The following is a 12,801-nucleotide window of genomic DNA, read 5'->3' as shown; positions in this document are numbered from 1 at the left end:
ACACCAAATAAGTTTTTAGTGTAAGTATGTTCCATGAAATATTGTAAAAGACTGAAAAATTACTGTTTTATCTGAAACTCAGATTTAACCATGAAGCCTGTATTAACCCAGAACCCTATCCTTGTTCAGTGGAAAGGGACAGCATACAAAAGGGGCTTGAGTCCCCGGAGGTGAGGATTACGGGGCGGGGGGGTGGCGCTTGGCCACTGGCTCTCCCAGCCCATGATGGGCTAGGCCTGGCTGGGGCGGGGTGCAGGGTGGTAAATGGGGGGCAATGGGGAATAATGTTTCTTGCATTCATACAGTATATGGTCCAGTAAGACCAAATTGAATCCAGTAAGACCAAACTGAATCAAATCACCAGGTACATCAGTGCAAGACCTTGACCATGAGTAAGGGCTTCAAAGGGAAGTTACCGGAGCTTGGGATGGGGATGTTATTCCCCTCAGACACACCATTTCTGTTTCTTAGATTAAGCTTTTGCATGTGACTTTTGTGTGTGCACATGCAGGGGTGGGGAGCATATGGAAGGGTCTGCCACTGAAAGGGGACAGAACTCTGAGAACACACACACAGACACGCCTATGCACAAAATGGTGAAAATGCAACCAGGCTTGTGGTCTGTGGGCTAGTTAAGAGCGCTGCATTATGGTCAGTTTCCTGGTTCTTATAGGAACTCAACAGTTGGTCCAAGATGTCAGAGCTGGGGGAAGCTGTGTGAAGGATCCACGGGACCCTGGGTCGTACCTTTGCAACCTCATAGGAGTCTATCATTATTTTGAAACAAGAAGGCAATGCAACAGCCCATTAAAAATACCAGCTGTTACCATGGAAACAAGGTCAGATCAGAATAATCCACACTTGTGAATGGGTTTAAGCTGGTGGAGGGCACTTGGTCAGGAGCCAGCCCAAGTGGGTGGAGCGAGGGCTTTCACCCAAAGGAATGGGATTCTTTGTTCACTGTCCTCAAAAGTGTTCCTTGAGGGGCGCCTGGGTGGCTCAGTGGATTAAGCCGCTGCCTTCGGCTCAGGTCATGATCTCAGGGTCCTGGGATCGAGCCCCGCATCGGGCTCTCTGCTCAGCGGGGAGCCTGCTTCCCCTTCTCTCTCTGCCTGCCTCTCTGCCTACTTGTGATCTCTCTATCTGTCAAATAAATAAATAAAATTTAAAAAAAAAAAAAAAAAAAAAAAAAAAAAAAGTGTTCCTTGAGAAGAGAGAATGAGGATGGGGGTTAAGAGATGTGTTCATGGTTCTCGGCCCAGATCTGGGGCTTCGGGAGGCCTGGAACAGCTCCCTCCATGGGAAGAACTGTCCCTGCTCCCAAGGCAAAGTGTGGGCAACCAAAAACGCCAGGGTTTCGGGACGACCGAGCCTTTTGGGGGTCTAGAATCACTGTGCTTTCAATAGTAAAGGAAAGAGATGTCTTTAGTCTGCACCTATTGAAGAAAGGGAACATTTGGCTAACGTCACATTTCTCAGAGAGAAATCTCATAATCTGAGGAATTCCTACATTATTCGACTACCTCACAGGGGATGCGAAAAACTGGCTTGGATGACGGTGGATGACGGCCGTGGCTAGCTGTGCTGTCCCAAGACAGCCACAACGGCCTCCCTCACCCACTTGGATTTCTGCGTTGTGACCTTGCCGCTCCACCTCCAAGAGGGGGAACTTCTCTATACTCTTGAACGTGAAGGGGGGGCGGGTGCCCTAGGACTAGGACAAAATCAGTGGCAGTGACTCTGGGCCAGGCACATCCCTCAATGGACTGGCTGTTCTGTTGCTTCCAGCCTCCGGCAACACCTGCTCTGGGAGAAGCCAGCCACCACGGAAGAAGTCTGGCTGGCCTGCGACCACCATGCTGTCAGGAAGCCCCAGCTCGCCACGTGGACAAGGCCATGCGACAGAGAAGCGCAGGGAAGCCTCATGACGCTCCAACCACCCAGGCCCAGGCAGTAACCACACAGCCAGGAAGCTGGCCTGACTCCAAAATCTATGCTCCAAACCACTGGGAAACCAAAAAGCCTGGCTTTTTTGCCTTTGCCTTCTCAAAGCCTCGAAGCAAGGGACTGTGGATAAAACACTTTAACCCTTAAAGACATAAAACTGCTCTGGGCCCTGCTGGTCCCTCAGCATTTGCAGACCACACAGCAAACTTAGCAGGCTGGTACCATTCACATCCTGCATGTGCCAAAGCAAACAATGACCCTCTACCAGTTCTTGGGAGAGGATCTCTAAGCCCTTGGGATATCCTGTCTAAAAAGTTTGCATACCGGGGACCCTGGGCCACACCAGGCCTGATGGTCCATGCTAACAATGTGATTTATAGTGGGGCCTGGGATCAGGCCAGATCACTTGACCTCTGCAGGGGCCAGAGACAGAGTAATTGAGATCAGTCATACAGGTGCCCCATGCCTACAACTGATGTCCAATAAAATCGCCACACAGCAAGGCTCGGGCGACCTTTGCTGGTAGCAATGCTTGTTGCCTGTTGTGGCCGGTAGAATTAAGAATGCCTGTAAGCCTCCACTGGGTGAGGATCCCTGAAGTTCATGTCTAATCTCCCTGCACCTGCCCTGTGCACCTTTTTCCTTTGCAGATTTCAATCTGCATCTTTTCACGGTAACGAACTTGACTGTGAGTCCAGTAGTTTGTCTGGGAGTTCCTCCAGCAAGTAGCCGATCCCAAGGGCAGCCTCAGGGGACCTGACACAGGAACTCAGGGTGCCCTGCTGAGCACCCGAGATGGGAACCTTGTTCATCTGTCATCAATCCACCCAACAAAAATCCAATATGGAGAAAAAAAAAAATCCATTCATTCTGTAAAGTCAGGCATAGACAAATGAGTCTCTGTTCACTTTATTCAAATAATTTTTTTTTCTCTGAATCTGAGTAGAACTGAGGAAGAATCAAAGAAAACCTCATATATTAAATTCTTAAATAGATTCTTTGAATTGAAAAGTGAGGGTCAAATAGGAGAGGCACAGGTGTGGGCCTTGTCCCCGCAAACAAAGCCACCAAGGCAGTCCTGCAAATTAAGAAAAATGGCAAATCCATTTCTTTTAAAAAAAGTTCTTGTGGGGAAAGATTAAAAAATACCTAGGTTTCAAAAGCCAGACTACCGCCCAACCCTCCGCTCTCCGCCCAGGGGGGCTTCCAAAGCTAGAGTCTCCAGGGAAGTTTTCAGTGAGGCAGCTTTTGCAAACATACGCAAATACATTCCTCAGTAGCGGTCTTGTTTGGGCGATTAATAGCAAGCAATATGCTTGGATTAGAGGTCCGATTTCCACTCGAATGCCAAGTGTCTGCTCCTCTCGGCAACAATCTGCAGAGATCTGAACAGGGAGACAACTGTGTTAGGCCCAGAGTCAGACAGACCTTTCCTATTATGTGTGACTAGGAACGTATGGCCTTTGTGCATATTCACAGAATGGGGTTCCCGGGGCACCCCAGATGGCCAGAGAGAATTTAAATTTAAAAGCATTCTTGGGGTTCTCACCCGCATCCCAACCTTATCCGTCCCAACCTGTATCCGCCTGACCTCAAACACAGACTCTTTCTACTTATGAAGGGAAAGTGGCGATGATTACGTCATAAGCACCAGTGGGTTTCTGGAGGGGAGGGAAGGATGGGCATTTGTTTCAGGCCAACTGATTTCCAGGGACAAGCTGAAGTGCCCTGTGTATGGTATCTCATTTAAACAGTACAGTGGGAAACGTATCGGGCTTTTGCCAGCAGGCAGGTTCAAAATTCTGCTAAAGAATCTGCAGAATGAGAACGAAGGGAAGATATTAGGGAGACTCATGGAGAAAGGAGGCTTTCCATAGGAGGCTTCTTGCCTCGGGGATGGGGCAGAACCCTGGGATCTCAGCACCACCCAAGATGGGATCCCTGATGAAGCGAGGGCCTGAGGCTGGTGCAAAGTGGATTTAAAAAAAAAGGTGGGGGGAAGGAAGGAAGGAAGAAAGGAAGGGAGGGAGAGAGGGAGAGGGAGGGAGGAAGGAAACTAGAAAATATGCCGATTATTTGAAAATGAGATTGGGAGACTAAAAATAGAGCCCAGGCTGGAAGCTTCTTCATAGTCTAGAGCAAAAGGGAGAACACCCATGCGAGTTGCTCGTAACCTCTCTGTGGGGTCACCGGTCACAGAGGAAGTTCACTTCCTGGGGCCTTAACTCCAGCACCCACATGCACAGTGCAGGCGCAAGGCCTCCTGGATTCCCAGGCGCCCACCTGGGCCAGCTCACTTCCTCTCTCGGCTGCCCGTGCAGGCCCCCCCGCCCAATTCCCCTTCTCTGGTGTCACAAACGGAGGCTGGGAGAAGGTCAATCTGAAGTGGGTTCCTAAATCTTTGACTTCCCAAGGTCAGAACGTGTCCTCCTACCACTGTACAAGTTAACGGGTGGATAGACATGCCTTCAAATCATTCCTCAAAAGCCAACTCTGGAAGAAGATGCCCGGGGAAGGAGGAAATGCTGCCATGTGCTGGCTGTGTGGTCTTGGGCAAGACGGGCCCCCCTCTGGGTTCTAGCTTCCTTCTGTGTCAGCAGCCATCCCAGGGATCCCCAGGGTTAAAGGAGTAACCCAGGAGCAGCACTTGGTCCAAAGCCCTGGGGGTTATTCTTAGACCAGACCTGCCTGGAGCTTTTCTTAGGACATTAATTGCTTTGAGCCAACTCGATTCTGTTTATAGAAGCAGGATAAATAGACAACATTCTGTGCCAAAATGTTCTAGAATTCCCCCTCCCCAACACATGGGTCCCTGGTGCCCCCTCCCCAAACTACAAACCTTTTTCTGGTTGGTTCTGCAATGATCCCTGCCCCCACCTGATCCAGAGCTAGGAGACTAGGCTGTGATTCTATAAATAGCTCCCCAGCTTGTTGCCATGGAAACCCCCCTTGGGGCTGGGTCAGCCCACCTTGGTGGACACTCCTCCCCAGGGAGGCTCTGGAAGGGCAAGCTTTTCACCAGAGTCCCTCCTGGGCTTAGAAGGCATTGGGAGGGAGGTGGGGGGAGAGAAGGGAAGTCTGCAGACCTACCTGGAAATCATGAGCTTCCTAAGTGGGAGGAGGTGGTGTTCTGGTTCACCTGGAGGAAGACAACACACAGAGGGAGGGGTCACAGCCAGGTTGGGGGGCCAGGATCTCACTGCCCTGAGGCTGAGCCTCAGCATCACGGGGGCAGGCACGTACTTGCTCATGGGGTATTTACTACCGGCCAGGTGCTGGGGGTGCTGTGAACATGACCGACCTGGTCCTACTCTGCAGCTTCTATGCCAGCGGGCAGAGCCTTTACAAACATATGCAGATGATGTCCCCTCCACCTCCAGGCAACGTAATGGGCTGATATGAGTGACTTCAGGGATCAGGAAAGGCCACTATTAGGGGATGACATTTAGGCTGTAGCATAATGAAAAATAAACATATGCTCTTTGTCCCGAGGTTCCTGGCACACAGCTCTTAAAACCCTAGAAACTCCGGAGCGATAACAAGCAGCTCTTGTATGTTAATGAGATGACAGGTGTCTGGCTTCAGGATGGGTGCTGGTGGCTTAGAAAGACCAAGGCATGACTCTGGGGAGGGGAGAGGAGCTAGAAAGCAGGTTAATACCAATGATTTAATCAACTGTACCTACTTCATGAATGCTCCACAGAAACCCCTACATGATGGCTTCAAAAAACTTTCAGACTGGTGAGCACACGGGAAGTTCAGGAGGGTGGTATGCCCGAAGAGGGCCTGGGAGCTCCACACCACTTATACCCTGTACCTTGCCCTGTATACCTCTTCACGGCTGCTCCAGGGTCATACCCTTTATAATAAACCACTGATCTAGCAAGCAGTGTTTTCCTGAGTCCTGTGAGTTGTTCTAGCAAATTCTCAACTGTGGGAGGGAGTCATGGGAACCCCCAAATGTTAGCTGGCTGGGCAGAAATGTGGGTAACCTGGGATCCCCACAGTGGCTAGCATCCGAGGTGCGGGCAGTCTTCTGGAACCGAGCCCTTAACCTGTGGGGTCTGACATGACCTCTGGGGGTCACTGTGCAAACAAACCCAGTTGGTGTCCGGAGAATTAGAACTCAGTTGCTGGGGTCAGGAAACACCCCATAAGCCTAGATCTAAAAATGCAGAGGAGGAGAAAGCACACTAAGGTCTGGCCAGAAACACATTCCCAGCAAAGGGAACAGCAAAGATCTGGAATGGGGCGCAGGGGGAGTAGGGTGTGTTTGGTGCCGCGAATGAGGATTCTGTTTCGGCATTCACTGCAATTCTAACGTGTGAGCTGCTCTGTTTGGCTTGCTTACTACTCTTCCATCTCTTGGGTTTCAGGATGATTATTCCAGATGGCTACAGAGGGGCCCATGGAATGCACGTGCCGTCATGCATGGAACTGTTGCCTTAAGACTGTTTTCCAATTTTTTGCACTACCCTGAAGGAAGCCAGGTGCCCTGCGGAGGAGAGAGAGGGAGATGAAGGTGGAAAGCAGGGGCCCTATGGAGCTGGCAGGGCAGCTCTCCAGAGCGTGGCAGTGTTCGAGATGACAGTGCGTATGCCTGCCATTCCTCCACATTCATTTGTCCCCAACAGAGCAAGAAACAGTCCCAGGCCAGCCAGAGATCTTGAATACGCCACATACCGTGAGAGAACGTAAACCGCTCCAACTCTTCTTTATGACAATTTAGCCTTCCGGGTCAAGAGTCTTAAAGAGACTTAAAATGCCCTTCCACCCACCAATGCCGGTCCATAATGATGTCTTCCAGCGGAACGGTTCGGCAAAGCCCTCCCACCCCATCCCATAGAAGAGAGGCAAACTCAAGATGAAGTACACATGCCATCATTCGGGACACCGCAGAAACTGGACACGATCTTAGGGCAACAGTAGCTCGTAATGCATTCTACAGAACACTATATCACCATCCCAAATGGCAACCACGAAACCCGAAAGATGGGAAAACATGAGGAACACAAACCCAAGCAGCTCATTTGATAGAACTGCAAGGAATGCCAAGTGCCTATTCAGGTGGGCAAAAAGGGATACTCTGCAAAAATGAAAAGGCGTTTCGGGTGGCGACTACTTCTCCCCACCCCCACTTCTGTGTGTGGTTCTTGTTACATCATCTTTTTGGTTAAAGCAGGCAATAAATTAGTGCTGACTAATCCTGGCAACATTTTTTTTCACAGCGGCAAGAGGATACGCTGGGTCTCAGACTCCCAAAAAGGGAGCATGAAGCCATCCCCAAAGAACTAAGATGGGTCCAAAAAGCCAAGGACCCCAGATAATGAGCACTCATGAATTTGATTATTAAACTGGAGACTGGCACCCTTTCTCTCCCAAATTAAAAAAGAAAAACAACACACACAAACTAAGACACCTCATTTAAAGGGGGGCTATCATGTCAGTGAAGGGAGCGGTCCTTCTTGACATGATCCCCAGACTGCACACCACAGACATACCCAGGATGTGTGGGAGGCACAGCCAGGGAGGTGGGTGCGGGGATGCAGGAGCATTTCTATGTCTGTACTCATGGGGATACCCACACCATGTGACCCTTATGGTTCTCGATTTTTGGTTGACTGATGAAAATTCCGGGCTGGGTCGTGTTTGGGAACTGCCACTTTATATAAGACTGAATTTCAGGCTAGAGACAGAGAGCTTGACAGAAAGCCCCCACCAGTCCCTCCAACTGTTCTCAAGCCAGGAGACAAGGTGATGGAAGGGCCACGAGCAGAAGGGCTGCTATTTGGCTCCAGCTGTATCAGACAGTTGGGAGGGCCCGTGGCCTGACCTACCCTCCCCCAATCCAACTTTCTAACAAGAAAATGATCAGCCAGATTAGAAAAGCAAAGTGTCCAAGGGCATCTGGCAAACTAGTCAGACAGTCCAACGAACAGATTTCAGAATTCCCCTTGGGGTTTCTAACCTGAAAATATCCTTTCAGATTGGCTGGTGTTTTATAGTCTCCTTTCAAGACCTAGGAAAGAAAAACGAAGTATTTCTATCATGGAAATGATAAAAAAAAAAAAAATTAAATTAAATTCACCCTGTCACCTCCACCTTCTCTCATCCACCCATTTACCACCCACAAATTTATCCATCTACCCAGTCACCCATCCCACCTATACATTCATCCTTCCTCTCATCCCACCTACCTATCCACCCACCCATCCATCCACCCTCCTGTCCATACACCTATCCACCTACCCATCTACCCATCCATCCATTCTCCCATCCATCCACCCATCTACCCATTCATCACCTATTCACCCATCCATCCATACCTGCACACATCAACCCACCCATCCATCCAACCAACAAACATTTATGGACCTCCTCTTATTTCAGGCATTATTCTAAGCTCTGGAGGTACAATATTAAGCAAACAATTAAAATTCCTTTTCTCCTAGAGCCTCCATTCTAGAGAGGGAGCCAGAGGATCCACAAGTAATAAGCACAAACAAAACTATATCAAATGATAGGAAGTACCAGGAAAAAAATAAAGGGATGTGTTCAGGAGTGACCAAGGGGCTTATTTTGAGCAAGTGGTCCCAAAGGACCTCTCAGAACAAGTGACCTTTGAGCCGAGCCCTCAGTGACAAGGAAAACCAGACAAGCCGAGCTCTGAAGGAAAAGCATTCCAGGAAGAGGTCACAGCTAGGGCAAAGAAAATCCCAGGCTTTTCCACCATCCCTCCACATATAAGCACCACGCAGACCAGCACTGTCCAATAGAATGTAATGTGAACCAACTATGTCATTTTAAATTGTCTAGTAGTCACATTAAAAAAAAAAGGACCCCCCAAAAGTGAATCAAGTGAAATAATTCCAGTTCTATCTTGTATCTAACCTGAGATATCTAAAATATTCATACTTCAAGGTATAATTAATGTAAAAATGATTCACGAGAAACTTGACATACTGTCCTTGCTACCAGGAGCTCAAAATCCAATGTGTAGTTTACACTTAACAACGCCTCTCAATGTGGACCAGATATCACCTGTCACATCCTGTGGCCATAGGAGGTTAGTGGCTGGTAGCTGCAATGGGCAGTGTAGGTACAGACAAGTTCATTAGCACCGCGGTCCTCCCAGTGCCTGTGTGCCCCGCATGGCCAGATCTGTTACAGGATCACCCGGTGTCTACAGCGAAGCACGTAGCACGCATGCGCAAAAACACGCATGCAGGAACATACACATGCATGCGCAGAAACACACATGCATGCACAGAAATACACACGCACATGCATGTGCTGTTTTCAATGCAGGAACTTATTTTTGCAGTAATAGCAAAACTACCATAAAAACTAAACAAGTGTCGGGCAGCCGCCTGGGAAGAAACCAGGTACATCTTCCCTTTGAAACAAATTAAAAACAGATTCAGAGTGATCTTGCTCATCAAAATGTTTAAATTTCTATACAATACACAAAGTCAGGCCTTACCGTGGGAGCTTCTGACTCGCATTCTGGGACAAGCCAGGGGCTTCCCAACTTTTTATTTATTTACTTTTTTTTTTAATGTTTATTTTTTTTTTTTTAGAGAGAGAGTGTGTGAGAGCGAGCGGGGGAGGGGTGAAAGCAGAGAGAGAACCTTTAAGGGGACTTTCTGCTGAGCAGAGAGCCCAACACGGGGCTCGATCCTACAACCCTGAGATCATGACCTTAGCCAAAATCAAGAGTCAGTGGCTAAACCCACTGAAGCACTCAGGCACCCTGGGCCTCTCTGCCTTTTAAAGAGACTTCAGAGCAGTTGCTGCTGGGCCCCTAACTAAGAACACAGGGTAAGGAGAGTCCATTGTCACTGCGCTCCTCACCCTGGCCCAGCCACTGCAGGTGCGAAGAGCCTGGGGGATGGAGTTCAAGATCATGCTGTTTCTTTTTAACCCAGTTAAATGATTTTTTTTTAATCATATAAAGATATATGCAATAAATACAAAAATATTATATGAAATACATCATATGTACAGAAAAGTATATGAAACACATTTAAGTAAGGCCTAAAGAATACGCTTAAAAAATAAACATAATAAATAATAAAGATTTAAAACAACTGAATAATAAAAAATTGACCACATCCAGGTTGTGAATATTCACACTGTCAACATGGCCTGCACATCTACACTGGATCTCTGAGTATTTCCACAAACAGATGTTTGCAAAATCTACAGACATCAAGGGGGAGAGAAGCGCCCAGACCCACTTCAATCACAAGGGCAGAGCCCCCAAAGCTCAGGGTTAAGAGAGCCCGCCTGTGTGGGAGAGGCGTTAAAGCCTTGTTAGCACCAATCAGAGTCTTTCTCCTTGAGTCAATGAAGAATCAAAGGGGAAGTGACAGCAGTCATGACTTTGTTCCTTGGCTCGTCAACATAAGAACTGTTTACTCTTTTGGGCACCTGGGTGGCTCAGTCAGTTAAGCATCTGCCTTTAGCTCAGGTCAGGATCTCTGTGTCTTGGGACCGATCCCTCTGTCAGGCCCCCTCTTAGTGCTGTCTCTCTCTCTTTTTCTTGCTCTCTTTCTCTCAATTAAATAAATAAAATCTTTAAAAAAAAAAAAAAGAAATGAAAAAAGAAAGAACTGTTTACTTTCTAAAATCAGCAATGTGTTTGGAAATGCTGAGGATAGCCGGAATTAAGACTCTGGATCTTAATGGTGTGAGGGCTAGCAGGGCCTCAGGCCTGGGCCCCATGCTCAAATACTTTGCTAACTCAGTGCCTCTAAGGAAGTCACAACACCGCACCCAAAGGAGATTCGAAGCTGCATGACAGCGACATGTAAATAAGACCATGAACTTGCTAACTGTTCCTTTATGCAGGATTAGCTGACTTTTAATGCTTTAAAAACATCTCATCTCAGTCATCTTCCTTGACCGCCTCAACTAAGGAGAGCTTAAAAGTACTTGAAACTGCCCCGAGCTCACATTTGTCTGAGAAATCAACATTAAAATTTATGGGGGCAATAAAGTGACCAATAGTTTATTCATACTCTGTCTCAACAAAGACTTGATGAGCTTTACAGACACACAGCTAGGGACATAGTGGGAAAGGGTGAAAAATGACAGAGAAATCAGATGAAATCAGTACACAAATGGACCCACTGTTAGATGCTCTAGTGTGAGACAGACCGGCTACCAACTGGTTTTGAGTTTCCTTGTGGTCCAAGCAAAAATGGAAATACAATACAGTTCCCCACGTCCCACCGCCGCTGCAGGCCGAGAATGCAGTGCGCATGCACTCACCCGGTGTGTGTTGTTGACAACGATGGGGTCAGGGTTGCCATAGTTGGGTGGGTTTGCATAGGGGTCATAGCCGAGCCGAGCCAGCATGGGGGCGATCTGGGCCATGTCCCTCACCACGTCCCCGGGGATGTGGCCGGTCCACTTGGAGAGGGCTTCCAGGTTCACAGGCTTGATGACCTGGTCTGTGGATCGTTCAATCCTGGGGAGAAAGAACAGGCTGGGCGGGGCACAGGGAGACCCTGATGGCACCTGGGGCAGCCGGACAGGCTGGGGGTACCTGGCCCCGGGGCAGCTGTGCCCCCCTCGATGCGAGGCTGTGGGCAAGTCGCTTGGCCTCCTCATACCTCCTCTGTACATTGGGGATAAGAGCATGCAGCGAGAAGCCAGAAGACAGTATCAGGCAATGTGCACTTAAAATTCTGCTTCCTGGACGTCATGACTTTTTAAAAATAACATTTTATTTTTGTGGCTAAGAAGGATATTTTGTTCCTGAGAAAGAATTATAAAACACAAATGGTGAGGCTAAGAGAGGCCATGACTCCCAGCATCAGCTCCCTACAGGGAACTTGTCTTAGCATCTGGGTGGCCCACCCTCTCCGTTTTCTGTGCTTTATACAGCAGAGTGGCTAAGGGCAGACTCCGGGGCCAGACTGCCTGGGTTCAAACACCAGCTGGACCGACACTGGCTGTGTAGCCTTGGAAAGCTACTTCACCTCTCTGAACCTCCTCCATTAGTCCTCACTTACAAATGGGAATAATGATAGAACCCGCCTCACCGGGCTGTTCTGGGGAGTAAATGAGTTCCTCTCAGAGGAGTATATGGCACATTGTGAGGTCTCAGGAGGTGTTAGCTTTCTCTCTCTCTTACACACATATGGAAATCCTACAGTTTGGTTTGTAGGTTTTAAAGCAGAAATCATACGCTGTGCTTTTTGGCTTATGACTCCGCCCACACCCAATGCCTTGTTCTTTTCTCCAGCTGTGTAGCGTCCCTGAACAGCTTATTTTCCCCATATCCCTAAAGATGGTTACTTTGGTTCCTTTCATCCTCAGCTGCAACAGTGGAACCGCCAACCTGTTGAATGTGCTTCTCCACTCTCCCCTAGGACAGGCTCAACTGGCCATCTGAATCATGAGGATCCTACCGACTACAGGTCAAGGGCCTTGTACATTGGAGGGAGGGGAACTCCCAGGATCCAGGGTCTATTTCTAGATGTTTCCTTCCCACCTAAGAGATAACTTGGGAAGAACGGGGAAAAAGAGGCCAGAACCAGGAGGCAGGAGAGCAGGGAGGATGAAGGGTGGGGATGGGTGGGAAGAGTAATAGGTCTGCAGTCTGCAGACTGGGATGGAAATCTCAACTCGGTTCACTGTGTCAAAGACCTCAGATATACGCACGGCCTTTCCACGCCCCCAGATCTCCAGGACTGTGTGAGGCAGAAATGACACAGACACAGGCATCCCAGAACACAAACAGGAGCAATACTTGATAGAAGTAAAGAAAGCTGGAAAGAACCCATGCATCCACAAACAGGGGATGTTGACTAGAACACTGTGCTCCGCCAAGTGGAATATTAC

At 48.5% G+C, this 12,801-nt stretch overlaps 1 protein-coding gene across 4 annotated transcripts in view; it reads right to left on the bottom strand.

Moving 5' to 3' along the window:
- Nucleotides 1–2,821: 2,821 nt before the first annotated feature.
- Nucleotides 2,822–12,801, bottom strand: part of TPST2 (tyrosylprotein sulfotransferase 2) — a 47,635-nt gene continuing 37,655 nt past the window's right edge. The window contains exons 4-7 of one of the 4 annotated variants that reach the window (XM_080821262.1): nucleotides 11,224–11,422; nucleotides 7,916–7,966; nucleotides 5,038–5,086; nucleotides 2,822–3,332 (exon numbers count right to left, since the gene is read on the bottom strand). In XM_080821262.1, the coding sequence (XP_080677388.1) occupies nucleotides 5,045–5,086; nucleotides 7,916–7,966; nucleotides 11,224–11,422 (292 nt within the window). In that variant the 3' untranslated portion in view covers nucleotides 2,822–3,332; nucleotides 5,038–5,044. Of the gene's footprint in view, nucleotides 3,333–5,037; nucleotides 5,087–7,915; nucleotides 7,967–11,223; nucleotides 11,441–12,801 lie in introns of all 4 variants that reach the window. The other 3 variants (XM_080821261.1, XM_080821263.1, XM_080821264.1) reach the window with 3 other exon arrangements.

The sequence above is a fragment of the Martes martes genome, assembly GCF_963455335.1.
Source record: "Martes martes genome assembly, chromosome: 13".
Taxonomy (NCBI): Eukaryota; Metazoa; Chordata; class Mammalia; order Carnivora; family Mustelidae; genus Martes; species Martes martes.
The sequence above is the reverse complement of the archived record's forward strand: the minus strand, read 5'-3'. Positions and strand labels throughout refer to the sequence as shown.